Below are 27,826 nucleotides of genomic sequence, written 5' to 3'. Positions count from 1 at the left end.
AGGTCAAGCAATGTCTCAACACCGCAGCAGTATTTCACATTTTTGAAGGCTAAGTAGTAAAAGGTTGTTACATCACCCATTCAAAAACCTAATCACAGCTACGTCTGTCACAAGAAGCAGCTACACAAGAAACTCTTAAAGCTAATCTGATTAATCAAAGGAGATTTCCCCCAAAATCCCACATCTGTGAGAAAAATAGCAAATGCAGACAAAGCATGAATATTGTTGTACTCTTAGGGACACTAAAGCAACAGACACTTGACGAATCAAATCAGAAAATTCAAAAAGTATTAGGGCTGTATTAAAGTATTAAGAGTGTTATTAAAGTATCTAGGAGCATTAAGTGTCTTTCATCCAACCGGACATCTAATTAAGCGATGAGGAATAAAGTGCTTCCAGGGACAACTCTACCTTACACATCAGGGCGGTTACAGAAATGCCCATTTCTGCAGTTCCCACACTGCCTATCTTTTGGTACCGCCAGTATCTCGAAAACCGAGGATGCTGCCTGATAAAAAGCCTCTTTTGTCTGAGCAAACCCTTTGTAGAGAACCCGAGTACCTTAAGATGGTAAAATGCAATTGGTAAACCATAAAAATTGGCAGGGACATTCAAGTGCAGATGCGGCATCTGCATACGGGAAGTGTAAAAGGGTCCCAAATGGTGCCCATAAACCCCGGGCAGGGACCGGCTCCCAGGGGCCGAGCCAAGACACCCGCGGGGCACCGGGAGCAGCCGCGGGGCACGGCCGGGACACGGCGGGCGGTACCGGGACCGCGCGGGGCCGCCCCGGGTCACCCGCCCGGAGCGCCCGGACCGGGCCGGCCCACGCGGGACACCGCGCCTGGACGGGGAAAAGGCGATTTCTGCCGAAACAAGTGAGATCCGCAGGAAACGCCGCGCCGTCCGGGGGGGACCCGCTGCGGGACCCGCCGAGCCCCGGGGGCAGCGGCCCTTTGTTGCGCCCCGCGGCCGCGGAAAGTTGCGGGCCCGCATCGGGCGGGCGGAGCCGCCGGTACCGCCGCGCCCCGCGCCCCCGGCCCGCCCGGACCCGTCGCGCTGCACTCACCGCTGCGGGGCGGTCCCTTGCTGGCGGCGCGGGGCTCCGGGAGCTCCGCGGGCGGCTCCAGCTCCATGGCGGCGCCGGGGCCGCGCCGGGCCGGGCCGGGCCGGGGCTCGGCGGTCTCAGCGGCCCCGGCGGCCGCGCTGCCCCATGGCCGCTCGGGCGCTGCTGACAGCCAGGGCCGCGCCGCGCTCGGCCGGGCCGGCCGCGCCCCGCCCCCCCGGGGCACCACGGGAGCCGTAGTCCGAGCGCCGCCCGCGGGGAGCCGCGGCCCGGCCCCGACGGCCGCGCCCTCGGCCCGCCCCGAGCCCCCCGGCCCGCCCCGCCCCGCGGGCTCCGCGCCCCGGCCCGCCCCGGCTTCCCCGGGCCGGTGCACCGGGAGCGGCGGGGCAGCAGGGGGCACCCGCCGGCCGAGCCCCGAGCGCTGCCCGCGGCACCGCGCACCGCCGGAGGGGAACCGGGCACCGGGCACGGCCACCGCGAGAGGGGCGAAACCGGGCACCGGGCACGGGCCGTAGCACGGGGAAACCGCATAGCCCCGGCGAGGGTCCGGCCGGGCTCAGCCCCCTGCTCAGAGGAGGGGATCGGCCAGCCCGGGGAGCGCCGGGCAGCCCCGGACGGGGCACCGGGCAGCCCCGGCACTGCGGGAGCGCCGAGGCTGGGCACGGCCGGCTCCGCCCGGGGGGAACGCGCCGCCCCCGCGCCGCTGCTGGGGCCGGTGCCGCCGCCGGGACGGGGCGGGGCGGGACGGGACGGACGGGACGGGCAGCTCCTCCCCGCCGCCGGGACGGGACGAGCCGGGCCGGGCGGAGCGGGCGCTCGGTGCGGGCGGTCACCGCCGCTCTCGCCATGCGGGCGCTGCTGCTCCCCGCGCTCCTCCTGCTTCCGGCGCTGGCCGCGGTGCGCGGCGCCGCCACGGTAAGGACGGGCCGGACCGGCACCGGCGCCGACCGGGCTCGGGACCGGGATCGCGATCGCGGCCGGGAGCGATCACGGAGGGACTCGGCAGGGGCAGCCCCGTCCCTGCGGTGTCCCCGGCGGTCGCAGCGCTCTGTGCCCGCACGGAGCTGCGGGGGCGCGGGGTCCCGGGCGGGGCTGGGGTTCGGGTGCCGGTGCTCCCATCGCGGCGGGGTTCGGCGCAGGGAGTGACCCGGGCGATGGGCGCGTTCGAGCGGTTGGAAGGTGCCCAAGCCCCGGCGCTGCGGCGATGGGCGCTGCAATGAGCGACTCCGTGCCAGGGAGAACAGCCCGGACAAGCCTACCCCCGCGGGGATGAGGAACGGGAACGGAACCGGGCAGCGCGGGGGAGCCACCTTCCCCCGTGCATCCCGGAGCCCCCCGTTCCAGCTGGAAGACGTCTCCCACGGGGTCAGTGGCTGTAGCGGGGCCGGAGCAGGGACACCGGGACCTAGCCCAGAGGAATGGTGGTGGGAGCAGCTCCTGCTAGGATCACCAAACGTTAAAAAGACGGGATTTTCCAAGACATTTGGTGGAAAACGACTCTAACACAGCTGTTGTCGGCAGCACTTAGCTTGGAACAGATATCCAAAGCCTGGAATGCCCTGCTGCTTGGGTTCCCGGCGGGGTGCCAGAGGTGATGCTGGCAGCACTCAGTGATCCACGCGGTGCCGTCGCCTCCTCCGTCCCTCCCTCCCCGCAGGTACTGCCTGCTAAGAGGTGTTTTCTCGGTTCTTGCCGTTGGATGAGATCCCATCGGTGGGCATGCGTGTGCCACAAAAGCGCTTGGCATGGCTGTGTCCCCGTGACCAACACGGGACGCCCAAGCAGCGCCAGCACCCGGGGCCTGGCTGCCATCAGCCACGGCCCAGGCCTACCAGCACCGTTCTGCCTCAGCTGCAGGACGTGTTCGACACTTTGTGCCAAGCCTGGGAGGAGGAGGAAGAGATGGGTGACACGGTTTCCCTCCCGTGATGGGGACATGCCTCCCAGCAGCTGTGCCAGAGGCATGCGGTGCAGCAGCTTATCAACACAGCGTGTTTTCCTCTGAGACGAGTCCTCTGGCAGCAGCCACAGGACAGCTTAAAAGCTGGCCAAGGGTCATTGTCAAAGGTCCCGCTTTCTCCAAATAATGTCACAAACTCTTTGCTCACATGGATGCTCTTGCAAGAGGTCCCGGAAACTGGGAAAATTACCCAGCTCATAAAACTCGCAGTGAGGAAATCCTCAGCAAAGTGCAGGGACACTCTGCAGGGGGGGTGTGCAGCCCCTGTGGAGCCGGGACCGGCTCGGGAGGAGAGGCAGCAGCCACCTGCCAGCACCCTGGGCTGGGGTCTGCAGCGAGTGGCGGGGATCCAAGGGAAAGAATCGGCTTCCCACGCAGGATTCTTGGGGAGCTCACAGATTCCCACTTGGAGAGAGCAGAGCAGCATGGGCCACCTTCTGCACCAGGTCCCCAGCCAGCTGTGCGCTGTTGGGGAGAGGGTCTGTGCGTGCCCTGCTCTGGCTGTCCCCTGTACAGTTGGGTACAGCCCGGCCAGGCTGACAGAGGACACCCAGCCCATGTACCGCCCTGGGCGACCCTCGCGGAGTATTCCCACGTGGGAGCCTGTTTTTTAATACTTCCTTGCTTATGGACTTTTCTTTATAAATAGAACACGTAGTTCCTGTTTAGGGAAGCTGGCAAACAGCAGAGCGAAGTTTAGTATTACGGTCCCCCGTGAAGGTGGAGAGATGCACTGGGGGGCACAGTGCAGAGACACCCACAGCGCCTTTGCCCACGCAGGATGGATGTGGCTGGAGCTGGGCTGGTCTCTGGGGAGCGGCTGGCCCTTCATCCCGTAGGAGAGGTTCTGTGCTCCAGACACCTCCACACTGTGCAGTGTCACTGCTGTTGTGGCTGCTCCACAGCGTTCGCTGCTCTGGGCACCCGCCTGTTCAGCCCAACCTCAGTGGGACATGCGGGCCCCCACATGTGCCTCCCACCACAGCATGCCAGGGCCGGGAGGGGATGCACAGCCCAGTCACCTGCTCCCTCAGGAACGAGCCCTGTCCTGCAGAAGGTGCTGGGAGCAGGTGGGGTCACAGCACGTGCCGGGGTCGGGCTGTGCTGCAGCAGTGGCACCTTCAGCGGTGCCTGGTTCTCGAGGTGCTGGCAGGAACGGGGGACCCCAGCTTGGAACTGAAGTGGGCCTCCAAAGGGGCACAGCAAGATCTCACAGCATGGGATTCCCACAGGGCTGTGTGCACACCAGAAGCTCCGTGCGGACAGACAGACGGACACTGTTCATGGCCAGGACAGCAGCTCTGGCTGCTGCTGGCTGTGTGCAGAGGGGCCAGGCTGTGAATCGTCCTCCCTGTTTGCACAAGTGCTGGCCTGGCCATGGGGGAGGTCAGGGTACCCAGGGACATGCGAGCCTGGCGAGGTGGTGTTTGAGGAGGGGGTCCCTGCCCCGCTCCCTGCTGAGAGCTTGATTAGATAATGCTCAATTTACAGCCCTTTGGCTTCCTGGTGTTTCTCTTCAGCCAGCAGGACCTAGTTTCCCTTTGAACGAAAAAGGGTTTTTTGAAATGCAAAATGCGTGAAGTTTTGCAGCCCTTCCAAAAGGGGAGGAAGCCCCCGGCCCGTGTGGGCTGGGGGGAGCTGGGGGTCCGTGCCCAGTTCAGGGGGAGCCCCTGCCCCGGTGCCAGAGCGCAGGAACCCTGCTGGAAGGAAGGAGGGTCCCTGTGTGGCCATGGGTGCTGCCTGCAGGCAGGACGTGGACCCCGTGTCCATGGGCCCCGTGGGCCTCTGCCCTTTCCCACGCCGCTCTATGCTTCGCTGTGTTCCGGGGGGAACCGGGAGCCAGAGCTCAGCTTGTTTCCCAGCTCTGCCACCGTTCTGTTTCCCAGGATGAGTCAGAGTCCCTGTGGGCAGAGCCCTCTCCCTCCAGGGTCACCGCACTGCCTCTCCCTGATCTCCCACCCTCCCGGGTACTTGGAACAGGCTCATCCCCACACGTGGGACACCCAGAGTGGCCTGGCCATGCCAGAGGTCCCTGCGGGTGCACAGCCGGTGGCAGGGGGCGAGAGGGACTCAGCTCCCCTCAACACGACAGGAGAAATGAGCTAAACCAGTCCAAAAGCACCCTGGGCTCTGTAGCGTGAATCAGGGCCGTGTGTGGAAACAAGGGAGTCCTTGAGCGTGTGCCTCAGGCCATCGCAGCAGACTGAGGGGCCGAGCTCACCCCGAGGTGGCTGCATGTCACCACAAACAACGGGCCCTGTGTGGGCTTGGAGCTGTGCCGTGGGGGCACAGAGGCACTGCTGGGTCTTCTTGCCACCATCCCTGCTCATGGAGGTCTTGCTGGAGGCTGGGAAACAGCCGTGGAAATGACACTGAAGCACCCGGGCCACAAAACACTGGTGCCTGCAGGGATGAGCAGCTCCCTGGGCATCATCCCTGTCAGCCTGGGTGCAGAGTGGTGGGACAGGATGCTCTGGACTAGAGAATGCCTCACACTCTTTGGGGCACAACCATGAGCCCCAGGGGCAGTGGGAGATCTCTGGGCAAGCAGCAGCGAGGGAATTGGCTGTGATGGTCTGCTGGGGTTGGCCCTGAGGGACACCCGTGTGGGACACCAGGCTCAACACGTGTCCTGCAGGCTCTGGGTGATGCGGATCAGGTCCGGATGACCTCGGAGGGCTCCGACTGCCGCTGCAAGTGCATCCTGCGGCCGCTCAGCAAGGACGCCTGCAGCCGCGTCAGGAACGGCAGTGCGCGCGTGGAGGATTTCTACACCGTGGAGACAGTGAGCTCGGGGGCTGACTGCAAGTGCTCCTGCACCGCGCCGCCCTCCTCACTCAACCCCTGTGAGAATGAGTGGAAGATGGAGAAGCTGAAGAAACAGGCCCCTGAGCTCTTCAAGGTATCTGTGGTATGGTGGGACCGGCGGCCGGACCCACTTGCTGCTCTGTGCAGCCGTGCCCCTGCCCTGTGCCCCTGCCCTGTTCCCCTGCCCTGTGCCCTAGCCCTCACCCCAGGCCCCATCCCTGCCACCCTCTGCAGCTGCAGTCCATGGTAGACCTGCTTGAGGGAACGCTGTACAGCATGGACCTGATGAAGGTGCACTCCTACATCAACAAGGTGGTGGCACAGATGAACACCCTGGAGGAGGTGAGCTGGCTCCAGCAGCACCATCCCCATGGTGCTCCCCACTGTGCAGCTCAGGACCACGCATGAGCTCCCTGAATGGGGCTCCAGCCTGTCCTCTCCTTCAGACCATCAAGACCAACCTGAGCAGGGAGAATGACTTCATGAAGGAGAGTGTCCAGCACCTCACTGACCAGATGAAACGCTACGAGAACTACTCTGACATCATGATCAGCATCAAGAAGGAGATCTCCAACCTGGGCTACCAGCTGCTGCAGAAGGATGCGGCTGCAGTCCCTGAGAGCAAGGCACAGGTACCCCAAGGCACAGGTACCCCAAGGCACAGGAATCCCGTGCAGGCACAGTGAGGGCTGCCAGGCAGGGCCAAGCTCCCTCCCCCAGGCTTGTGGTGGGTGCATTGGGGTAACCCCTGGGCTGGAGCCTGTGCCCACTCCCTGGCAGGGAAGAGAAGGGCATGGGAGGGAAGGGGGTCCAACCAGGCTGTGCCCCCCAGGACACGACGGGCGGCCGAGAGAAGGAGGCAGGACGATACCCCAGCACCCGCAAGGCACTGGGGGACAGGGCCGGCCCCCGAGCGCCCAAGGAGAAGCCACTGAAGCCCGAAAAGCCCAAAAAGGAGAACAGCAAGGCCAGGGCGGGGTCCCAGCCCACGGCCAAACCCAAGCCCCTGGCACACCAGCAGACTGTGGTCCGAGGCATCACCTACTACAAGGTCGGGCAGGCGGGAGCGGCCGAGGGTCCGGCCAGCAGCCGTGGTGAGTCTGGGGGCAGGGAAGGGATGGGGGGCTGGGAGGACACCTCCCACCGGGATGGAGGGTCAGGGCCTGCCCCTGCAAACACACTGACCCCCAGCTTGTCCCTCCACAGAGGGACCTGTGAGAGCGGCAGTTGTGTCAGAGCAGCAGGAGGAGAGAGGTCCCCCGCCTCCCTCGGCTGAGGGCATCCCAGCCCAAGCTGTTGTGCAGACAGAGACCACTGTGCCCAGCACCACGGCTGTGCCCAGCACGGCCCCGGGACCCCGCAGCACTGCCCGCAGCCCCCCCGGCCCTGGCCTGGGGCAGGGGGCTGACAGCACCGGGGACCCCGAAACCCCAAACAGAGGTGGGTGAGCTGGGAGAGGGCACACAGCCCAGTGCTCCCGTGCCCCTGGCCGAGCTAGGCCAGCGGTAATCTTCCAGGGGGAAGAGAAGGAGGAATCAGCTGCCCAGGGCAGGGATAAGCCTTCCTCTTCCTCCCCCTCGGTACCCAGTAAAGGAGGCGGAGTGTGAAGGCACCATTGAATCAGTGGAGCCCCCCATGGAGCACCACAGCTACGGGCGCAACGAGGGAGCCTGGATGAAGGACCCGGCAGCCAAGGATGACCGCATCTACGTCACCAACTACTACTATGGGAACAGCCTGGTGGAGTTCAGGAGCCTCGACAGCTTCAAGCAGGGTGAGTGGGCACAGGGGTCCTGGCTGCTCCTCAGTGGGTGCTCAGTGCTTTGTGACACCAGCTGTGCAGGGCCCTGGGGCAGTGGGCAGCTAAGGGGAGCTGAGGACCATCCAGAAGGCACCAAGGGGGTCACAAGTCCCCTGCTGCTGCCAGCATGCTTTGGTCATCGTGCATGGCACCCCAGTGCTGTGCAGGGTCCCAATATCTCTCCCATGCACTCACAGGCCGCTGGAGCAACCTCTATAAGCTTCCCTACAACTGGATTGGCACCGGGCACGTGGTGTACAGAGGGGCCTTCTACTACAACCGTGCCTTCACCAAGAACATCATCAAGTATGACCTGAAGGAGCGGTACGTGGCAGGCTGGGCACAGCTCCACGACGTGGTGTATGAGGACACGACGCCCTGGAAGTGGAGGGGCCACTCGGACATCGACTTCGCTGTGGATGAGAGCGGGCTTTGGGTCATCTACCCCTCGGTGGACTATGACTACTCACAGCAGGAGGTAATCGTCCTCAGCCAACTTGACCCCGTGGATCTCTCGGTGCGCAAGGAAACCACCTGGAAGACGGGGCTGAAGCGCAACACATACGGGAACTGCTTCATCATCTGTGGCATCCTCTATGCTGTGGACACCTACAGCCAAAAGGAAGGGCAGATTTCCTATGCCTTCGACACGCACACAGACACAGAGGCAGAGCTCCGACTGCCCTTCCTCAACCACTACTCCTTCACCACGCAGGTCGACTACAACCCCAAGGAGAAGGTGCTCTATGCCTGGGACAACGGCCATCAGATGACGTACAGGCTCCGCTTCGTGGTCTGAGTGCCCGGGCGGGTCCCACTGCACTCCTGCACCCACCCTGCACTGTGCCTGGCTGGGGCATCCTGACGCAGCCTGGCCCTGGCACCCCAGCTCCAGCCAGGGCTGTGGCAAGAGCCCGCCTTCCCCCCCAAAAACCTTCCCCATCTGCTATGGCCATTACCCACATTGTGCCCACTGTACTGTAGGGCAGGGACAGCACATGAGAGCAGCCCCCAGTAGACACCCCTGTGACAACGTGGCCCCTGGGGCCATGGCAGCTGGGCCAGCATGGCCTTCCCAGGGACACAGAGGGGAGCCCAGCCCCGTGTCCCTCTGCCACTGCTGGCACTGCCCGCCCTGCACCAGCTCACTGAGCACCTCCTGCACTGCCCCCAGCCCAGCCACACTCCTCACATGCCCACCAGGACCGTGCGTGCCATCACTGCCAGCTGCCAGCAGTGCCAGTGCTGGGACAGCCCCATGCCCTGGCCTGCACCCAGCCCCGTGGGGCAGGCGGGCCCCCTCACTGCCAGGAGCCAGGAACAGGTGCCAGTCGCTATTTTAGGAAATGTGGTTAAGATGCCTTTTACTTCTGCTGATCATGAGTTTGTTATTTAAATGTATTCACTGGAGCCGTGCAAGTCCCCTTCGGCAGCAGGCACGGAGGAGCCTGCCTGGGGTGTCCTGCCCGCACACCTAGCTGCACACTCACCTGCACACCTGCCCTCACACCTGCCTGCACCCAGCACTGGACAGGGCAGCCCTTGGGCCTCTCACTCTCAGTGTGAGGCAGAGCAAGGGACTGCAAGCGCTTGGCTTGGTTTTGGTCATTTTAGACATGAACAGTATTAAAACATAACAGATGTGAGAGCGGGCTGCGCGTGTTGTCATTTGTCCTGAAGCTGGTCAGGGAGGAGTGGGCAGGGTGGGTGCTCACCATCCCCATCCCTCACTGTCCCTGTCCCTCGCCATCCTCCCAGGCCAGGAGTGCCCGGGGGCTGCCGTCACAGCTGTTGCTCACCTTGCAGGCACATCTGCCCACAGCCCGCGTTCCCCCAGCAGCACCAGCACGGTGCCACGGCACTGCAGAGGCAGGAGGGTCCTGGCGCAGCCCCAGGACCGCAGCCCCTGCCGCGTCCTGGGGAAAAGCTTTGGCACTGTCCAGCCTGAGCTGCAGCCGCAGAGCCGAGCGCGGAGCAGCTGAGCGTGGGCACGGGGAGCAGCTGCCCTGGCGCTGCTGCAGGACTTGGCAAGCGCGGAGCTGCCGGGGGGGCCCCGGGGAAGAACGGCCCCCGCTCCCAGCGCCCTCCCGTTCCTGTGCGGGGATGTGCGGGCAGCGTCCCCTCGGCCCCGCCGGGCCCCGCACCGCACCCGCTGGTGGCCACGGGCACCTCGTGTCCCTGGATGCGGAAAGGTTTCCTTTCCACTGCGAAGACCTGAAGCCGGTGCCAGGCGTGGGGCAGCTTGGCATCCCTTCTCCTGGCCCCACGCTGCTCCAAGGTTCTCCTCTGGCTCACGGCAGCACCGGCCCCTGCCCTGCTCTTGCCCTGAGTCCCCCCGGCCGTGCACTGCTCCCCTCTCTTGGCCGTGGGTCCTCGCCACCAGAAAGGAGCCGGCCGACTTTTCCCCCCGACTGGGTCCCTGCCAGGCTTTTATCTAGCGATCCCCAGCAAATCCCTGTACAAACAATACGGATTTCTGACATTTTTTTGTGGTAAAGTAAACTCCCAACACATCTCTAATTCCAGGGCTTTGTTGTTCTTCCGCAGGGGCTGCCGTGGCTCCGTGCTGGGCTGGGCTGTGGACACCCCTCTGCTCCCCTCGGTCAGAAAACATGGGAAGGGAGGAATGAAACCCACATGGTCAGAGCACTACGTTGTGTTGGTTCCTTTGGGCTGTGGTATGGAGTTTCAGTCCCAGCAGCCCTTTGTGAGCTGATCCTTGTTCTGGCACGGGTCCCCGATGGCTGGTCCTGGTCTCTGGTCCCACATTCTGCCCCTGGTCCCAGTTCCAGTCGCAGAACAAGCCAGGCTGGGGAGGACAGGGGTCCCTGAGCAGCACACAGCGGGGACATGTGGGTGGGGGCAGGATGGGCTCCCGCTGCGACAGGGGCTGCTGACTTCCAGACATTCCTCCTGTGCGTGGCCGGCACCACCTCGGCTCATAACGTGATTAAAAGATTAAAATCTCCCAGTTCAGCAGCAAGCAGCAAATGAAGCTTGAGACAGGGATGTTGGGGGGCTGTGGTGCTCGAAGCCCCTGTGACAGCGATGTGGCGCCTGGGGAAGGGCAGCTGAGGCCATCTAGGCAGGTGGCTCTGGTGCCACAGACCTTGCTCCCAAAATCTCCTCCTGTCCTCGGTGCAGCTGGGCAGCGAGCCCTGATCCCCCCTGCCTCCTTCTCAGTTACTGGCTGGGCTGGTTTGTTTGTGGTGGTTTTTCCTCCTTCCTGGCCCCGCTGCTCAGGCTGGCGTCCTGCTCTCCCCACGGTGCCGGCCCAGTGCTGAGCTGTCTCGGGGCTGACATGAGCCAGAGATGGCCAGTCTTTGGATGGGCAGGAGGTACAGTGGGCAGGTGACACTCTGGCCAGAACTTGCCCATGGTTGCAGTCTGCACCCACAAAGCCCAGTGCTCTACCCCAGAAGCTGCCTCTGCCAGGATCCCTTGCAGTTCAGCTGTCTGAGCACAGCCAAGCTCCAGGACCAGGGGCTTGGCAGAGGGCTCGGCTTGGGACATGGTGTCCGGCCATGCCAGTAGCCCCCAGATCATCCCTGGGGAGCAGAAGGCTCAGTGCCAGCACCACAGCCCTCAAGCTCTGCCCCCACCCATTTGCTGCCCATGCTGGGACGTGTTTAGTAGGAGAACACTGGTGCCACCGGGACCTCTGGTCAGTCTCCAGGAGCTGCAGGGACATGGTGTGATGTGGGGACACAGGTGCCAAGGCTGATGACCGCGAGCAGCTGTGGGAAAGGGCTGGGCAGCGGGTGGTGGGCGGTGGTGGTGGCCGGAGGGAAGGGAGGGGAGCCACGGGCCTTGGCGGTGCCGCCGCTGACTCACTCACCAGTGGAAACAGAAATCTTTCCCAGGCTTACACCACCAGCTCCACAGCACCCCGGCCTCGCCATGGCAGCCCCTCGGGTCGGTGGGGTGCACCTGCAAACACCCCTTCCCTGGCAGCACCCACGGCACGGCCGGGAGCAGCAGGCTCTCATGCCCAGGGCTCTGCTCAGCCTGGCGCAGGGGCTTTCTCCATCTCCCTGTGGAAGCACAGCCAGGCTGGCTGGGAGCCAGGAGCCCAGCAGCAGCAGCCCCCAGCCCTGGGAGCCCCGGGCCACCACTGCCCGGGAGCCCCCAGGACGGCGGGAGCAGATCCCTCCGGCACAGCGCCTGCATCCAGACACTGCCCGTATTCATGGAGCAGCAGGACCAGGGCAGTGTGGGGGCAAGTCCTCCCCCAGACTGGCCAACAAAACGGGCATTCAGGGCCCTGGGCAGACCGAGGCCGTCCGTGAGGCCAGTGGGACGTGGCATTTTCCTGCCAGCCCTCACAGCGTGGGGCTTGTGGTCACCAGATGCACCAGACACGCTGCTCGCACGCAGCCAGCACTTCCAGCATGCCTGTGCTGGGCATGGCACAGCCCTGGGCACTGGGACGTGCCCAGGTGGTCACTCCCAAGCTCCCTGCCCCACAAAGCACTTGGGATGTCCCTCTGTGTCCTGCTGCCCACACATCCCACCGTGCAGAAACCAGGGCAGAGCTCAGGGCAGCAGCCAAGGACTGTGCTGAAGGAGTAAGGTGACAGGAGCACTGCCTGGAGCATTAGGAGACCTGGGCATTGTGTCCATCACAGCAAACACCAGCCAAGGGAGGTGGGTCCTAGGCTTTCCTCAGCAATATTTGGTTTACAGTGGCTCACTCTTGAAGACTAGAGGACTCTGTGATTATCCAGCTCATATCTGCCTCTGCCCCCTCTGCAGCACCTCCTCCCCCAGCCCCCAGGCCCTGCCCCAGATGCAGAATCGGGATCCAGGAGTGGGTGCTGCCAGCTCCCACAGACACCATCCACTCCGGGCCAGTCCTGCTGTGCTGGCCACAAACATCTGGTCCTGTTGGATGTTTTCCAGGGCACAAGGCCAGGGCTCCCTCCACAGCAGCACCAGCCCTGGGCCGTGCCCTGCAGCCAGCCAGCAGCTGCTGCTCTGTCCTCATCCCCGCCCAGGAAATTATTTATTTGTTGAAGGACGTCTTTTCCCAGGAAACCTCTCCAGTGCTGAGGGACATCTTCAGTTCCAAGGAGCAAGTAAACAGTTGGAGCCTATGAGGTTCTGATGCTCTGCAAACACTGGTGCTAATCCCAGCGTCAGGAGCTGTGTGGGGTCAGTGCTGCAGCACGGCCAGGTCCCAGCAACCCACCCCAGAGCCAGGCAGCACCGTGTGGGGACAGCCAGAGGGGCACAGGGCCACACAGACTGCACGGGCACAGGGGACATGCCGTGCAGTCCCCACAGAGACACTGGGATGCTCTGGGGAGTGCGTGGCCCTTAGCTGGGGGCTCCTGCCACTGGCTTCCCTCCCTCTGGGGACCAGCAAGACTGGAGAGTGTTCACTCAGCTCTGACAGCAGTGGCTTCTGTCAGGGAGCTGGGGCACCATGGGCACCCTCTGGGGATGGCTGATAAAGTGGGAACCAGCACAGACCACCAGAGACCCCGGCCAGGACAAGCTCTGCCTTGCTCTCACAGCAGGAGCAAGAGTGTTCTCCACCTGTGCACTGAAGGGAGCTCAACACTTCACCTCTGTGTCCTCATCACTCTGTTGGTCCTGATCACTTAAAGGGCTGCTTGTTCGCAGGATGTCTCCTGTAACAGGACAGGGCAGCTCTGATGGAAGGGCCAGACTGGTTGGTTTTGTCACACAGCTATGGGTGGATGGAGTAATTCAGCCCCAGGACTTAGTGCAGTGCCAGAAACATGTTCACCTCCTCAAATGGCTTCTGTGGGCTGTGCACAAGCTGAAGCCTGAGCTGCTCTCCAGTGACTACCTCCCCACTTCAGCATGGGGATGGCTCCTGGATGTCCAGTGACTGCTTAGTTGGGGTTCTTCCCTATTTTTGTGTTTCCCACCCTCTTGTTACTGATTGGCACACCAGTGATCTGTACTGATGGGATCCTTGAGACAGCAGATCCTCTCTTGGCAGTGCAGCTGCTCCTATGAGTGGAAGGTGACACCTGGAGCACCCCCTGACACTACCACCAGTCTCTGGAGTGCAGAGTTCACACCGTGTTTGCTTTGCTGTGTTGTCAGGAATGCTGGCAGAGCTGCCAGCCTCCCCTCAGCCACGCTGCTGAAGCAGCACAGGGCACACACCTCTCCAAAGAGAAGACCAAACGCAGCCAGGCACGATCTGGCAGCAGCCACCTGCCCCAGCCTGCCCCATTCCCAGCACAGGGGATCAGCCCCTCTCCTGTCTCCTTCTGGCATCAGGCTCCTGGGATGGGAGCGTGCAGATCTGGGATCCTCATAGGGGTGCTGCCTGTGCTGGGCAAGCAGCTCATGCTCCAGCTGGAGCAGCTCTGCTGGCACCGGGACACTCAGCCATGGAGACACAGCCCTCTGTAACCCTGCCTGCCTTCCTGGGAACACGGGGCGAGCCAAGGAGCCGGTTCCCACACGCAGCTCGCCGTCCCACGGCATGCTCTGGCAGCCTGGCCCAGCGCTGTGCCAGCCCCAGCCCGGGCCCTCTCACTGCCAGACACGTCCCCCGACCTCCCCGGGCTCCAAACAAAGCCACGGCACAGCCCGGGTGACATCACAGCACAGCCACCCTCGCAATGCCACCATGTAGGGGAAAATCCCTGCACCACACACCATTAGGCCTCTCTGGATACAACCAGCTTGAGGTTTAAAAATCCTTAATTGAGGGAGCAGAATTAACATATTTTTCCTAAACAGAATCTGGATCCAATCTAGGAACTCCCTAAGGGATAGGGAATTTTTTATGTTCGAATGCATTGGCTACACTAACTGAAACCACGAGTGCTGCAGCCCTCACGCTCCAGCAGCACTGTGGAGCTCTTCCTCAGTCAGGACCAAAAAAGGCCAATTCCATCTCTGAGTCCCACAGAACTCCATGGGGGACAAAAACAAACCGTTTAACCCATGCTGTGCTTTGCAGGTAGAAAGAAGTGTGGAACTGTGAGACCACGGATGCCCTGAGTCCAGCAGTGCCAACCCTTGGAGCTCAGACCTTTTCCACAGCCTGAGCTCCCGTGCCCTCAGCAGCACCCACACCTACACAGAGAACACCTGGTCTGAAACTATCCCCCCTACCCTGGGGGTTCTCTGGAGCTACGAGCTGCCCAGGGATCTGAACCAAGTGCTGACAAATTCCATCAAGTCCTGTAAAATCCCTCAGTTCCATTAACATTTAAACACTGGCACAAGACTAAACTTTAAACTGTGATAATGGTAAATACTGACTGACTACCAACATTTGTGAGAAGGTTCAAGTTTTCATCAATCTCAGGTTAAATACTTCTAACATGTCTATTTGAACCAGCCTCACAGATCTGTACCCACTCACTACCTGTTCCTCAGCGGAAAATAAACTGCCAGGTCTGTATTTTCATTAGCAGCCACAGTTCAAACACTTTCTGTGAATCCTCCCATTTCCCTCCATTAAGCTGATGACTCCTTTATGGCCTCTTTACCCACCAGTACCAAAGAAACCACCAGTGACACTTCCAAACCAAACTCCATTTAATGAGCCATCCCCAGCCCCCCAGCCTGGTGCTGCAGCTTGCTCAGGGCTATGCCTTGATGGCGAATTTCCGGGCCGGGTACAAACGTTCCTTTCGCTGCTGCTTCTTGGTCTTCAGGTTCTCCTCGTGCTTGTTGAGCCTGCGCCGCATGGCCCGAGTCTTCTTGGGCCGCAGATCCAGGGGTTTGTACTTCTTGCCCTGTTTGCAGAGACACAGCTGAGTTCAGAAACTGCTCCGAGCCGAGCTCCTGCCACAGCACCAGCACCACTGAGCCTCTTTTCCTTAGGACTATCATTACAGCCTGGAAGTTCAGGAGACTCCTCTCCGCTGGGAAACACGAGTGGATTGGAGCTTTTCCAGCAGCTCTGACTCAAGTAATGCCTAATCTTACAAGCTCCAATTATCCAGCACCTCTTGAAAAGTTCTTTCTTCACCCAATATAATCTAATTAAAATTCCAGGAAGTGATATCCTAAAAATTACAGAATCTAACTGAATTAAAGACTCTTGGTCACCTGCGAGTTGATTAAATTTAAAATAAGAGTATCTGCATTTCTGCAAACTGTATCTCCCAGCAAGTTCACCCCACCCCATAGAAGGGATGCTGCCAGAAGACTCTCCTGCAAAAGCAGATTCACACCAAACTTGCATAATTCTTGCACTAATATTTAAAAAGAAACCATGACCAGAGAAGTTTAAACTGAACATAAATTATAGCTCTTCGTTAAACTTTAAGCTTTTAAGTAGCAATCCTTCCCACAAACTTTGCAACTGGGAACAGCAAGAGCATAAAGGCCCCTTATGGAAGATGTTTGTCCTTACCTTGTAGAACTTCCTCAAGTTCTCCTTCTGGGTCTGGTTGATGACAGTCAACACTCTGGCAATGGATTTGCGCACCACACGGCTACAGGTGAGAAAGAGAGGGAGCTCAGGACACCGAGCAGGATGAGCTCCATGGATCAAACCCGGGGTACAGAAGCCGTGTGTGCCTCGGACCCTTACACTGTGCCACACTAGAGCAAACACGGGCAGGGCAGGGTCCGGCCTATCTCCGCCCAACACCCCTGAGCAGACACACGCGGACCAACCCCCAGGCCTACCGAGATGTGTTCCCCTGCCACACAGGTGTTTTAGTTTGTTTTTTTTTTTTTTGTACAGCACACAACAACCACCGCCTGTGAGAGCAGCTCTCAGACACGGCGCACTCGGGGGCTCGGCGCCTCCTGCCCAGCTCCCTTCGCCCCCGGCCCCACTCACATCTTGGACAGCTTGGAGGCGGCACCGCCGGTCACTTTGGCCACGCGCAGCTGCGACAGCTCCACCTTCAGATCCTCCAACTGCTTCAGCAGCTCTTCCTTCTTCTTCCCGCGCAGGTCTCGGGCCTTGATCTTGGCCTGCGGGTGGCGGACAGGCCGTCAGTATCCCCTCCCGACCCCCGGACCCGCATCCCGCCCATCCTCAGCCTCAACATGCGGGCCCAGGGCCCGGTGCGATGTGGGCGGACTACCGGGATTCCCGGTCCCGGTAAGATGGAGGGGGTGATTCCCGGGTGCCGTTCCCACGGGATGCCGGCGGATTCCCGACCCGAGGCCCGGCTCTCTCACCATGGCGGGCGGCGCGCGGCGCAGGGCGGAAGGACGGAAGCCGCGCAGGGACAGGGGCGGTGCCGCGGACGGACCGTACCAACGCGCCCTGGGCGAGAGGAGGAGCCTGCGCGCCGCGCGCCCCCCGCGGGATGCACGGTGGTCGCGGCCCAGGCGCTGACAGCGAGGGCGGGAGGCACGGGCGGCTCCGGGCTCTGGGGCTGCAGCCCGCGGGAGCCGCTCGGAGCTGCGGCTGCTGCTCCCGCCCTCTTTTGGCCACCGGAGCTCGGTCAGAGCGTAGCCGGTGTTCCCGCGCCGGCCGAGGTGCGGCACTCTTACACCAACAGTGATGGGGACGTGATGGCGGGCGGGGCGGGAGCGGCCACCGCGGGGCAGGGACAGGGCCGTGCGCGCAGACGGCCGCGCGGGACGGACGGACAGACGGGTGGACGGACAGACAGACGTGCCGGTCCCGCTCCCCGCGGTGCCGCCGCCGTATCCAGGCAGCCGCCGCGCCTCACCGGCAGCGCGGGGAAGGGCGGAGCCTCTTGATTGACGGCCGGTGCTGCCAATCACAACGCCTTCTAGCCGTTAGCCTGGGCGCTCGGCCAATGGAAACGCACGGGGGCGGGGCCGGCCGGCGCGGACCGGCGCGAGGCGGCAGCCGCGCTCCCCGAACCTCGGCGGCGCTGCGGCCGCGCCCGGACCGGCACCGTGGTCGGGACCGGCGGGTGCGGACGGTGAACGGGGCCGTCCTGCATCGCCTGTCCCGCTCCGGCCCGGCCTCCAGGTGCGGGGGGCGGAGCGGCGGCGCGGGCGGACGCGGACGGGCGGGGCGGCGGGGGCGGGCGGGAGCGGCGGCTGTGGGCGCCTCGGGGCAGGCCCGGCGGCGGCGCGCCCCTCACCGCGGTTCTCGCCCCCGTAGAGCTCCGGGCCCAGCGGAAGCCCAGGTAAGGCGACAGGTGCGGGCGGGGGCTGCGCGCAGCATCCCCGGGCGGCGCGGCGGGTCCGTGCCCGGTACCGCGGAGAGGGGCGGCGGGGGCGGGAGCTGCCGAGGCCCGGTGGCGGCACGGGGCCGTGCTCGCCGCTGTCTTCGCTGCTAGCGGAGAGGAGGAACACGATGTGACACGTCTAACGCTTAGGCCTGGGCTGGCAGCGTAGCTGCAATAATTACCCAAACGAGCCCGTCTTCGTTAACTTGTCCGTTCCCCGCGCTCCGTTCCCGCTCTCGTCGGGCGAGGCTGTGGCTGTTGGGCGCGCTGGTGACAGGTAGCGGCGTTCGGCATCGGCCAGCGAGCCCGCTGGGATGGAATGTGGCAGGATTTCACGGGAGCAGTCTGTGCAGTGCTGGATGTCCAAGCTGTCGGTTTGATGGAATCATCATGGGTTTGTTCTGATTTTAAACTTCTGTCGCAGCTCTTCCCTGGTCACCTTTCTTTCTTTCTTTTTTTTTTTTTTTTCTTTTTTTTCCCTTTTTTTTAATGCCCTTGGGGACAGAAGCTGGATGGTTGTTATGTTGTGTCATCCCCTCAAATTTCTTGTCCTATAAAAATGTCCATAACCTGTTAAAACATTCAAGATCAAGACTGCGTTTTTTTAGCTCTAGATCTAATCTCCCACCACAGAATAGGACCTGTTTTCATCAATGTCTGAGTTGCATGTCTGTCATTTAATAACCAGACTCCAAGCTTCTACGCTTTTTAGCTGTGTCTGGGCCAAGCGCTTCTAGTCCTCCAACCTGCAAAATTGACCCTTTAATAAAAAAAAAAAAAAAATCTAGGTTTTGCACGAGCTATCCAAATGCAACCTGTAATTCATGGCATCTTGTCCAAGCTAATGCAGAGCAGCACTGTGGGACCATATGAAGACTAAAGTGTGAGTGAGTCTCCCAGCATGCGTTTGCTTCCCTCTGCTCCCGTGGGCACAGGGACTGCTGTGCTGGTAGCAGTCTTTGCAAATCATAGAAAATCATCCTGATATGGATCTTGCTGTGGGATTTGCAGGTGCAGTTCCTGCCTGGGGTTTCCTCATGCTGCCTGAACCCATGGTTCAGGAAACACTTCAGGAGCCTGGTGCCCTGCTGGGGGTTGTGTGTGTAGAAAAAAAGAGGCTTTATTTTCAATTCAGATTAATGCAGTCTCATTCAAGACGTTTGGATAAATTGGACCACGATTTATGTTAAATGAAAGAGTGAGTCACTTCACTAGGAGCAGTCATTCTGGGCTGCCAGAGCAATACAGGCAGTCACGAATGTGGTGGCCAGGTCCTGTACTGCAGGAAATAGAAAAACCATTCACAGGAACTATAGGGAGAGAGGGAATATTTTGTTGTGCTACAAAGGAGAATGTGATCGTTGTCTTGAAATGCAGCTACAATACAGTATCAAAATTCAGTTGGCAATCCATGTCCCTTACAAACCAGGGAATATTTTATCACAACAATGTCTAGTTGGGCTTTGCTCTACGTGTAAGAGCGATCCTGCGTTCTGTGCTCATTGTGCTCTTTTGAGAAAGTCGATCTACAAGTGATAAAGATGCTGAACGTGCATTCCAGCGGGAGGAACACAAAGCTCATTGTTAATCATTTCTGCGTCCGTGTTTTATTTCGTGGAGGGAAGTAACAAAAATGAAGTGTAATGATTTAAAACATCGAGAAGCTTCTAACCCTAGTTGTTTCTGCATTGGAATCAGATGGTGGTGTCCGTGGCCTTGCAGGAGGGCACAGATTTGGGGAGGTGGGAGCTGGGGGCTGCAGCTCTCTGGTGGCTGCTGCTCCTGTCACATGATGGCTCTGCACAGTCCCCTGCTTGCACTGCAGCTGCCTCACTGCCGTGTGCCACTCTCATCTCCCCTCTTCTTGCATCACTTTTATTCTGGTTTAGCTCTGTTGGCGTTAAATGGAGTTGTTGATGATCTGCCGCGGCACAGATGGATAATGGGAATTCATTGGATTATCTGAACACGTTACTTTGTTGGCTTATCTTTTATTCTGCTCAGTGTGCTTTGGGTAAGGAAGGAAGATCTCTGGTGTGAAAGTCTCTTCTGAGGTGGTGTTAGTGCTTAAAGAGCTGAAATGAAACATATATTAAAAAAAAAAATCCCGACACCCCCACTAGCCCCCTAAAGCACAGTACAGCTATTGGATTCTGACCATAAAAACCCAGATGTTGATGTCTTTCTATACAGAACTTTACACAGTTCTCATTTTTTTATAAAAATTATTGCTTTCGTTGGAGCAATCTTGGGAGAAGGACAACCAGGACCTGCAAATGCAGATTTTATAGTAATTTTGTTTGGTGTTCTTGCATAAGACCATTCTGCAGGCTTGGCTTTTATAGCTAAGGTGCACTGTTGAAGCTCAAAAGCTCTGTTCAAGATGTGTATAAACAGGCTGGAGACAGAGGTATGGTGTGGAGCATGTGTTGCAGCAGGAGGAGACAGTTCAAAGGAGTGGACCAAGCTGTGTGTGGGAGCTGCACTGAGGGTCAAATGGAGGTCTGGTTCTGTAAAGTATGTAAGGAAGTTGCCAACACAAATATTACCTTCCAGCTTACATATGCTGAGAGAACGCAGCACAGCCCTGCAGCAGGGATGGAAAAGAATAACCATCAGTCTGGTTCCCTGAGGATGTCAGTCAGGAAAGGAAGTGTGCAATGCCAGAAAGCCTGGATGGAACTGCAGGTTGAGAGGACTTGTTGTTTGAAGTATTTTTAATTATTGCTAATAATATAATGGGACACAGACTAGAAACTGAGTTTTTAAAATATAATTAAAGCAGAAGTCAGCAGAGGGATTTCTCTGCTGTGAGGCAGAGGCACAGCTCAGGAGCAGTACCTGCTCAGGAAGGTGAATTCCCAGAGTGATGGTGCTCTCCGTGCAATTCCCAAACGTGATGGCAGCTCCCACCACGCACTGGTTTGGAGGGAAGAAGTGAACCAAAGGGATCAGAAAGCTTTCCCAAGCTTGTCCTGCATTCCCTTTTGTCGGAATACAGTTCCAGTTGGAAGGCAGCCATTGGCACTATGGCTGAGGATGGAAGCAGGCTGCAGAGTGTGATGATAGCTGCCCTCCAGATCGGGCACTGGCCTCAGCTGCCATTTGGGCCAGCCAGAAAAATCATTTGGCTCGCTGGAAGGGAGCCTCTCCATCCCATTGCTGTACAATGCAGCTTCATGTTAGCTGTTCCATTTCAAATTAAATGAGTGTACATGAGAGAGTTAAAGCATCAGTTGTTGTCAGAGGAAAGAAAGAAAAATCTTTCTTGTAATTGGGATGCTTTTCAGGAACTTGGCTGCTGGGAAGGCGAGAGGCATGTGCTTTTCCGCCCTGCTTTAGGTGAGGGCTTAGTTCAAGGGGGCCCAGATTTGGCTCAGTCAACAGTTGTGTTGGCATCTTGCCATCAAATGTGCATAAAATGGAGCTGACTGCAATTCCCTCCTCACTCTAACATGGAGGGGCAGCTGCAGGGACCCGAGGCCGCTGTGCCTTGCCGTAGGTTGCCTCGGCTCTGAGGGTTACCCTGGGATGTGCAATCCCTGCAGCACAAGCTGTTGCGTTGTGACTGGGTCGTTTTCTTTTCGAGTCCCTGAGTTGTATTTTCGTGTCTTGTCATAAGTAATGCATTTCAGCCCTTGTTGTGCCTGTGCTCCCAAAACCTCTCTCCCTTCTCACAGTGGCTCGTGTGCTTTTCCAGATGTAGGAGGTTCATCTCTCATTTGCAGACTCTTCCTATGATTCTGTGGCTTACGCGCATTGCCACAAAATCGAGATAAAACACAACTGGTATTTTAGCTGCTCCAAGAACATTGTGTGTAAATAAACCACTAAATAGTTCAGCCTGTGAAATGTAAATACACACAGCTCACTGCCACAGCTGATGGTGTTTTTTAGTCTCCCTTCTACCTTCCCACCCCTGGCAAGAGTGGGCCAGCCTGGTGGGTTTTTTTTCCTTGCTCTTTCATACAAAGCAAATGACTGCTAAGTACCATGTAGGTGGTATGCAGGCACCAGGACAGATTAATGATTTCAATTTGGATGAAAAGAAACACTTGTGTCCTCTTCCACATGGTTTCTGCACCATCTTCTGGAGATTCCTAGACTCTGATGACCCAGAAATTCTTCTTTGGTTTGACTTTGAGCTTGAGCCTATTTTTAATAGCAAACCAGTGAAGTCAGTAGAAGAGCAGAGGCCCAACTGTGATGACATTTTTAGCCAGTGCCCTTTGTTCATCCTAGACACAAAAGGTCATGAACTGCAGTGAAAGGGGGATCATAGAGGGCGCGGAACAGACAAAGGTGGAACAAATTGTCAGTGGCAGAAACATAAAGAAGAGAAGCAAAAGTTTTGTGTTCTGAAGGCGATTGAAGGCCACGTGCATCCCATGGTGAGATCATGTCTCCTGTGTTCAAAGTGAGTCCTCCCAGAGAGAATTCAGAGGAGTCTGCTGGTGAGGTGTGGCTTCCATGATCTCAGTGTAGGAGGCAGGAAGGGACTGCACGGTTTCCATGGCGTGATGTTAATGAGCACCTCCGCATTTTTCTGAGAGAAAAGATGCCAAAGCTGCAGTTCTGGATACAGACAGGTGTGCTTCCAAGCAATAAAAGGATTTTTAAAGACGTCTGAAGCATGAAAAGCCTGCTTCTACAGACAAAGCGCTTACTTGAAGTTAAAATAATGGGATTGACACTGCATGTTGTATTTTGTGACTCATTTGTCTCAGGATGGAGTTTCATTTGTGGTGTTGCCTGTGTTGTTACAGGAAGTCATGAGGCTGTTCCTGCAGAGATGTCACAGGTAATGCAGAGGTCGCAGCTCCCCTTAACTCTGAGGTCTTGTTGTGAGGCTGTTTGCAGATCTTCTCATCTTCTGATGTGCTGGGGAGGAGTTATGTGTTCATGTGAGAGTAGTAAACTTTCAGTTTGCAGTAATAAAATTTGTGTGACTTGTATAACAGTTCTTGTGTAACTGTGAGTGCCTGCTCCATGCCACTTCCCCTGGCCACAGCAGTGTGCAGCTGGGGAATGTGTGTGCCTGGGTTTACCTTGCCTTCTTACTTATCCCCTGCCCGCTCCTTTCCCTTTTTTAGGAATGCAATTGAACGGTCAGGCTTCCTCTTTTTTCTTCTGCAAGTGGCTTCTAAGTCCCTTGTCTGATGTAACTGTTGTTGCTCTAGGGAGAAGAGTCCTGAAGGTTATCTAGTGAGTAATTTTCACAAAATTCAAAAGAAGCTGGAGTAGAGTGATGTGTTTAGTGCATCTGTTAAAGGGAAGGACAGACCAAAGAAAGTTGTTGTGTTGTAGGAAGCTTCTGCCAGCCCTTCAGAACATGGGGAGCCCCAGGGCAGTGGAAGCTTTCCCTGTGCTGGGTAGAGGTGGGTTTGTTGGGATGCAAAGGGAAGGATCAGTCCAGGTCGATGTGGGACCAGGTTCCCTGTCCCTGCAGGAGTGACTGCTGGCCCTGACTGCTCCTGTCCAGAAGTGTGGGTGTGTTCATACACAGGCTCACTGGGGTTTGGGTGTTTCTATCATTTTTTTAAAGTGACTTCCCTCTTGCCTAATCTTTAGAGGTAGCAGTATTTTTGCTGTAAGTTAGCTGTAAAAATGTGTACTGCGGTAGGAAAACCAGTTTCTTGGAAAATTCCCAATAGGAGGTAGTTGCTAGACCTAGTTGCATTTGCAGGTGATTTTGTCAGCCACACTGTAATTTGTATATGAAATCAGGCTTTCACCCTTTAAATTAATTTCTCTTTAGTGATCTTTGAAGTAAGCAAGCATTCAGGCAGAGAGAACATGATTTGACCAGCATTATCAGTTAAATGCAACAGCTACTTGTTTCTGTTTCTTAAGTAAAAGTTGCTTGTCATTGTGGCATTCAGACAGAAGTGTCCCCAAAGCCCAGGCTATGTCCTTTTCCTTGTGCAGTCCCTGTTCATGTCCACAGAGCACTGAGCAGAGCTGGAACACAAACACTGTGGTTGTTCCCTGAGCTGGCCCTGGGAATTGCTGTCCCCCAGGACTGAGCCTTGCCAGGAGCTCAGGTGTGGGCTCAGCCTGCTCCCAGATGCCTCCTGCAGCATCCAGTGACCTGCTGGAAAAGGAGCTGGGTTTGTCTGCAAGAGCTGCAGCCACTGCAGTGCAGACGTGCCCTGAGGTGAACAGTGGTTGGGGTGAGGAATGTCTGTGATTGGCTCCAAATTTTACTAAAAACCTTGGACTAATAAAGAAATCTTCCCCCTCATCTATATTTTATAAAGAAAGGGTTTGATGTATAACTCGTTGCCATTCCCTCTGAATTCCTGACTCCAGCAGGCTGTGAGGTTTTCAGTGCCTGTCTGGGGGGATTGCTAATTATTTATTTCAGTGTTTCTTGGGCAGAACTGAGTGGTGTCTTGGGAACTTCAGGGCTGTGGCTCTTGATGGAGAATTAGGTATTCTGGTAAAAGGAATGAATTTGGTTTCTAATGCATTTTGTGTTGTCTGAGGCTCTGTCAGGACTAGCACTCTGAGCAGATCACATGGAAACACACAGATGGTTTTCCCAAAACGTGCAGTATAGCGTTGAAAGAAAACATGAGACATGAGTGTGCCAGTCTGCAGAAGAAAAGGACAGGAAAATAGGGAGCCTAGATAGGCATCCTGCTTGATGAAGGTAGGATCAGCTGGTTTTTGATAGAGTTTTGAGGCATGATGGTTCCAGGCTTTGTGTATGAACGGTCAGGAGCTTAGTTTTATCTGTGTTGTTAATTTGCAGATAAGAAATAGATACCAGCTGGGCATCTGGCTTTGTGTCACATCCCCTTTTGGCAGTGATGCTGTGGGAGATGTGTCAGGATGAAAAGTGGAAAGAGAGCTGGTCTCTGACTCAGGGTTTGACAGCTTTTAAATCCTGATAGACTGGGATGTGTTTTCCACCACTGGTAGAGAGCAGTTCTAAGAACATCTTCATTTGGGGAAAATCCTGTATCGAGAAGATAGATGAACAAAATGTGTTTGCTTTTGGTCTTTGGTTACCACTTGTGCCTCTTAGTGGGGTGTGGGAAGCATTTGAAAACCAGTCAAGATTACATAACTGAGAAGTAGTGATGGCTTAAAAAAGGCAGTTGGGTTGTACAAGTGCTGTGTCGGGAGGAGGATGTGCCACATCCAGCTGCTGTGCAGCTTCAGGGAACTGTTCCTGGTTCTACCTGTCCTCACTGATAGATGAGCTTACAGACCCCTGGCATCCTCCTGTCCACTGTGTCCTCTGGTTGCACCATGGCTGCACCTTCAGTGTGTGTGAGGTTTTATTTGTCTGGGTGGGAAGGTCTGACCCTCCCCTTCCAGCAGGCAGCTGAATGGCAGCTCTACAGTGATCCTGGCTATGTAGCAAATCTAAGAGGATGTAATGCACTTATTGAACATAACCATGCTGGACTTGTATTGTCAACTTGATTTCCCTGACCCAGAGAGTTCCCTCACGGCTCGCAAAGCTTGCCTTGCTTTGCAGACCTGAATGCCAGGGCTGGGCCAGTGAGGAGTACGTACCATTAACTTCAGCACTCTTTTTCCCTTCCAGCTAAGCCTGGAAAACCTTAGCCAAAAGACAGCAAACCACAGGGAAGTGGAGACGTGTGTGATGTAAGTGACATCTGACTTTAAAAATACTGGCCAGCAGCATGAAACCTCTGTCCCTGTCCCGTATCCCTGCTCCCCCTGCCCTTCAGCTCCAGCTTTACCTGCCATCCTCTGGGATGTCTGTGAAGCTCTGCTACCCTGGCTCCTGGAATGGGATGAAGTTGTAAAACCCAGTAATGTATTGCTTTAAGCAAACCTGGAATTGTGTGTTCTGAGAGCTTGTAGGGAAGAACTTGGCACACCAAGTGTGGGGCTTGGCTTGCATGGGTTTTCTGCCTTGTGTGGCCTGAGGAGTTGGCAAAAATCTTTGAGAGAATAATAAGTTCTGCTGGAAGCCACCATTTTCTGACTTATTCTAACAGTCTTTTAAACCAGCGTTTCAGTGTCTCCTGCGGACTCTGGAGAGCATTTTTAAAATGTCTTACTTAAGAAAAATTGTCATGCAAAACAGCCCAACAGTTTCTTTTCTATAAAAGAAAGCAAAAAAATCATCAAACAGAGAATAAGAAATTAAGTAGGTGATATTCCTGGTATAGTTGCGCTGTCAAAACTGGGAGAACTGTCTGTCTGCAGACAAGCATGGATCCATGTGATAACTTCTAGTATCGAAGGGAAGGAGAGGTCCCCTTTGTGGATGTGCTCCTGGTTGCTTTTTATTTATGTTGTTCATTTGGAGCTGAGCAGTCCCTTAGGAAAGGGCAGTGTCAGGAGCTATATTCCTCCTTTTTCTGTGCCCACTTGCTGTTCTAATAATAATTCTCCCTCCTGTCTGTGCTGCTGCTGCATTACAACACAGTCCTTAGTGCAGGAGCACCTCCTCCTCTCCTGAGCTGCTCCTGATAGTGGCTCTTCCTTTGTACAGCACCAAATACCACCCCCTCCAGAGCATGATAAGCCAAAACCAGTGCATGAGAAAACTAATTTTATTTTCCTTCTCTGTCAGCTGGAAGAGCCAGCTTCACATATTTTTCCTGCCTTCTGGTACCTTTCACGTTGGCAGGCTATGGATTTTCTTGTGCATATTTTACTGATTGCATAAATGGCCTCTTCACAATGGGTCTGGTGAAGTCCTTGCATGTGAGAACTACCTGGTTTTGAAAAACAGCCCAAAGCCTAGTTAGGTTTTTTTCTTGCCTGTGCCAGGGCTAACACAGGTTATGTTGGCAGTGGTTGGGGTTGTTGAGTAGTATAACTTAAGGACAGTGTACAATAAAATTCACTGCCATTAAATTAAAAGACTGATATGTAGATTGTATAAAACATATTTTGCAACTTAAGCAAGCTCCTCAATTTCTGCAAACATATCTGAAGCTGCTCTGGAGTGCCTGGACTGCCACGGTGGAGTGCAGAACCTACGGGCTCGCTGCAGGATTTAGGTCACCCTCGCTGTGGAACACACAGGACCTGGGGTATTGTCCCTCTTCCTGAAATTCCTGAATCACCTCCTGGCTGCTTCTGACATCTGTTTTTGAGGTCTCACTGTTCACTTCGATCTCATATGTTGGTGCTTTAAGTACTTGGTGTTGTTTGTTGTGTGCTGTGTAAATGTGTTTGGAGGTTTCAGACACAAGCTGGTGCTTCACAGTTTTCATGTCCTTGCCAGGCTCATACTGAAGCTTGTGACATCTGGGTGGTATATTTTGGACTCTGGCACCCATATTGCAGTTACCTGACAATACAGAGACACTTTTTACCTTTTTCTGAAGCTTTTCAACAAGTGGTTCGTGCAATGCCCCCGTGGCGTTGCACCAGTGCTCTGGTGTGCTGCTACATGGGTGTGTAAAAATAAGTCTATGTGGGCTGCATCTTGTCTGAACTAGGAAATCATGACAGTGCTTGGTTGGCAGCATGGCCCTCTAACTTACCCCAAAAGTTGGGTGGAAACTTCCAGTTCCTCCTGCATTTGTTAGGCATGAAGTATTTGTTCAAGGAAGCATTTCTGAAGCCTCTTTAGTTATTGTGAAGGATTTTTTTGTGACAGTTACTAAAAGATGCTTCTGGGTGCTTCCCAATGGCTGGAAAGAGTGAGCTTTGCCATTTCCTGGCTTGGACTGGGACATGTAGGTAATTATTTGTGCAAATAGCATCCAAACAGAGCTGCTGCACAAATGGAAACTTGTTGCTGAACAGAAACACTTACCAGAACTGGTAGAGAAGCTGCTGGAAGTAAAAGCTCTGCATGTGCCCACTTATAGGTGTGTTTATCTTGCACAAAAATCCTGAGCATGGCAGAGCTGAAGCCCTAGCAGCCATTTCCAGAGATGTTTGGTTGTTGCTTCTGCTGCAAAATCTGTAGCTCATCTTTGTATGCTCAAAAGAATGATTTGTTATCTGTGTGTTTGTGGAGTAAGATTTTTAAAAGCCATTCTGCCTCTGTAAAGTTTCATATTCTCTTACTTACTCAATACTACAATTATCTACATTATATCTTAGTTTTTTGTTCAGGTGATTATTGTACA

At 56.6% G+C, this 27,826-nt stretch overlaps 3 protein-coding genes across 3 annotated transcripts in view; 2 read left to right on the top strand and 1 right to left on the bottom strand.

The window, feature by feature from the left end:
- The first annotated feature begins 1,912 nt into the window (after positions 1-1,912).
- Positions 1,913-8,434, top strand: OLFML2A (olfactomedin like 2A). The gene is made up of 8 exons (XM_062505759.1): positions 1,913-1,981; positions 5,665-5,928; positions 6,069-6,176; positions 6,281-6,466; positions 6,667-6,928; positions 7,041-7,274; positions 7,423-7,608; positions 7,833-8,434. Exons 1-8 carry the CDS (start codon positions 1,913-1,915, stop codon positions 8,432-8,434), a joined length of 1,911 nt encoding a protein of 636 aa, XP_062361743.1.
- Positions 8,435-15,147: 6,713 nt separating this feature from the next.
- RPL35 (ribosomal protein L35) lies at positions 15,148-16,831 on the bottom strand. Its single transcript, XM_062505708.1, has 4 exons — positions 16,777-16,831; positions 16,430-16,566; positions 15,995-16,076; positions 15,148-15,371 (listed from the first exon to the last, which is right to left on the bottom strand). The coding sequence occupies exons 1-4, from the start codon at positions 16,777-16,779 to the stop codon at positions 15,222-15,224; spliced, it is 372 nt and encodes a 123-aa protein (XP_062361692.1). The 5' UTR covers positions 16,780-16,831; the 3' UTR covers positions 15,148-15,221.
- Positions 16,832-17,456: 625 nt separating this feature from the next.
- SCAI (suppressor of cancer cell invasion) overlaps positions 17,457-27,826 on the top strand; it is a 37,806-nt gene continuing 27,436 nt past the window's right edge. Inside the window, exon 1 of the mRNA XM_062505566.1 lies at positions 17,457-17,545. The gene's annotated coding sequence lies outside the window, so the exon portion shown is untranslated. The remainder of the gene's footprint in view (positions 17,546-27,826) is intronic.

Source organism: Cinclus cinclus, chromosome 19 (assembly GCF_963662255.1).
Source record: "Cinclus cinclus chromosome 19, bCinCin1.1, whole genome shotgun sequence".
NCBI lineage: Eukaryota > Metazoa > Chordata > Aves > Passeriformes > Cinclidae > Cinclus > Cinclus cinclus.
The sequence above is the reverse complement of the archived record's forward strand: the minus strand, read 5'-3'. Positions and strand labels throughout refer to the sequence as shown.